At 48.1% G+C, this 1,920-nt stretch overlaps 1 protein-coding gene across 1 annotated transcript; it reads right to left on the reverse strand.

The window, feature by feature from the left end:
• Window positions 1-241: 241 nt before the first annotated feature.
• LOC111666618 (ryanodine receptor 1-like) lies at window positions 242-1,914 on the reverse strand (the record flags this gene model as incomplete). Its single annotated transcript, XM_023422000.2, has 3 exons — window positions 1,821-1,914; window positions 417-1,726; window positions 242-324 (listed from the first exon to the last, which is right to left on the reverse strand). Coding segments are annotated over exons 1-3 (1,424 nt in total), but the record flags the coding sequence as incomplete, so codon positions are not given.
• Between the last annotated feature and the right edge of the window lie 6 nt (window positions 1,915-1,920).

A 1,920-nucleotide genomic window follows, 5' to 3' on the forward strand; every position in this document is an offset into this window, starting at 1 on the left:
ATTGAAATGTCTGGACACATTTCTGTACAAAAAAGTGATTTGTATCCATTTTACATCCGATATAATCAGCAAATGACAAATCACATTTAGACATGTATAAACTCAAAATGTGTATTTACTTGTAAATTTGATTTAAATGTGCCTAGTTGTAATTCTTCCGAGCTGAAAGTGGTTCAGTATTAAGACACATTATCTTTAACAGAAGCTGTTCAGTTTTGATATTGACAGGCAGACAACTTACTCTGCTTTCTCAGTCTCCTGAGGATGCTCTTCTTCAGGTTCAGCGCCTTCTTCCTCGCCTTGTCCTCCCACTGCAGCAGCCAACTGTTTCAACAACAGTTTGCGGTTAACTAACTTACTAATGGAGTGCATACACATTACACAACAGTAAACCACCATGAGACAGAACAGCTCACCAATTTCCTCTTCAGCAGCGGCGTGCCCTCTGGAGTTGGAGGCTCTTCAGTTGTCGTCTCCCCAAAGTCTCCGAGTCCCCCAGGAGCATTGAAACCAGGCAGGCGTCCACCTTCCCTGTCCTCACTGTCCTCCTCTTCCTCCTCTCCTCCCACAGCATCTAAGTGTTCGGCCGCTCCATCTGCATCTTGAACCTCTCGAGCTCCCGGTTCAGGTGGCAGATCCCCGTGAACTTCATCCTGTGTTGGATCTGGCATACTTGCAAGGATCTCTGTCACTGTTATCTTCTTGGCGCCCTCCACCAAGCCTCCGCCGAACAGCACCTTCCATATGAATGTGAAGAAGCCCTTACATATACTATAGACAAACATCAGGATACCCATCACGACAGTGTATATAAATGTAGCCAGGCCGACCACCATCTCCTTCACCGTCATTTTTCTTAGCTTGCGGTAGCGACGCCGCAGGTTACGGAAGGTGAACATGTTGAAGAAGTTAACCACGCTCTTCAGGAAGTCTGCAAATGCTGAAGTTGACTCTGGAGCTTCACCTTCTCCATTGCCTTCCTCACCTTCTCCAGACTCCGCTTCTTCTCCTCCACCCTCCTCTTCTTCCTCATCATCTTCCTCTTCTGCACCATCTCCCTCAGGCTCAGAGATAGATGCAGCAATGTTCATCTCAAAGATGGTGTCCTCACAGAAGTTCACAAACAACTCCATCTTCTCACTCTCGCCACCCTCATTGACCACATCAAATATGAACTGCCGTTTGGACTCTCTGACTTGTGGCATTTCCCACTGGTTGCGGTTCGCCTCGCTGATTTCAAAGTAAATGCGCTCAATCTTCCTGCTGGCTCCCATGATCTCAATGCGGCCAAGGAAAGGGCGGAAGTAGTTGAGCACGCTCTCAGCCTGCTCCAGGAAGTTCTGTAGGCGAGTATCATGAGGTACGTGCTCTGACAGGTTTGTGAGCAGAACGGCGATATTGAAACCGATGTCTTTGGCCGGCTCCTGGAAACGATCAGCAAACTCCTCAAAATTGATCATCTCATTCTCGTCAGCCTCTGAGCAGGAGAGGAGGAACTGGATTTCTGAGGGGGAGTATTGCTTCTGGCTGTCCATAGCCTTGGAGAAGTCCTTCTTGGAGATAAGCCCACGGGGGTCGGATACGTAGTCTCGGAAGGCATCAGATGCCACTATGTCCTTGAGTTTGAGGAACATGTCAAAGAACTTGAGGATCATCTCCACGTTGCTGGACGACTCCACCAGCATGTCAACCATCTGCCTGGCAATGGTGCCATTTACCACATTGCCTAGAGAGGGGTACAAGGTGATGGGGGTGAGGCAAATATAGAAACTATGTGACAAAAAGAGCAGGACATCACCAGACTGGGGTGGACATCATACCTTCAAGCAAGGACAGAAGCATCACCACCATGTCTTTCTGCAAATCCAACAGTTCCTTCAACAGTCCAATTTGACTGGAGTCCTGCAACAAAGCCAAACA

The sequence above is a fragment of the Seriola lalandi genome, unplaced genomic scaffold (genome assembly GCF_002814215.2).
Source record: "Seriola lalandi dorsalis isolate HSWRI2012SDOR001 ecotype SW California unplaced genomic scaffold, Sedor1 jcf7180002003031, whole genome shotgun sequence".
NCBI lineage: Eukaryota > Metazoa > Chordata > Actinopteri > Carangiformes > Carangidae > Seriola > Seriola lalandi.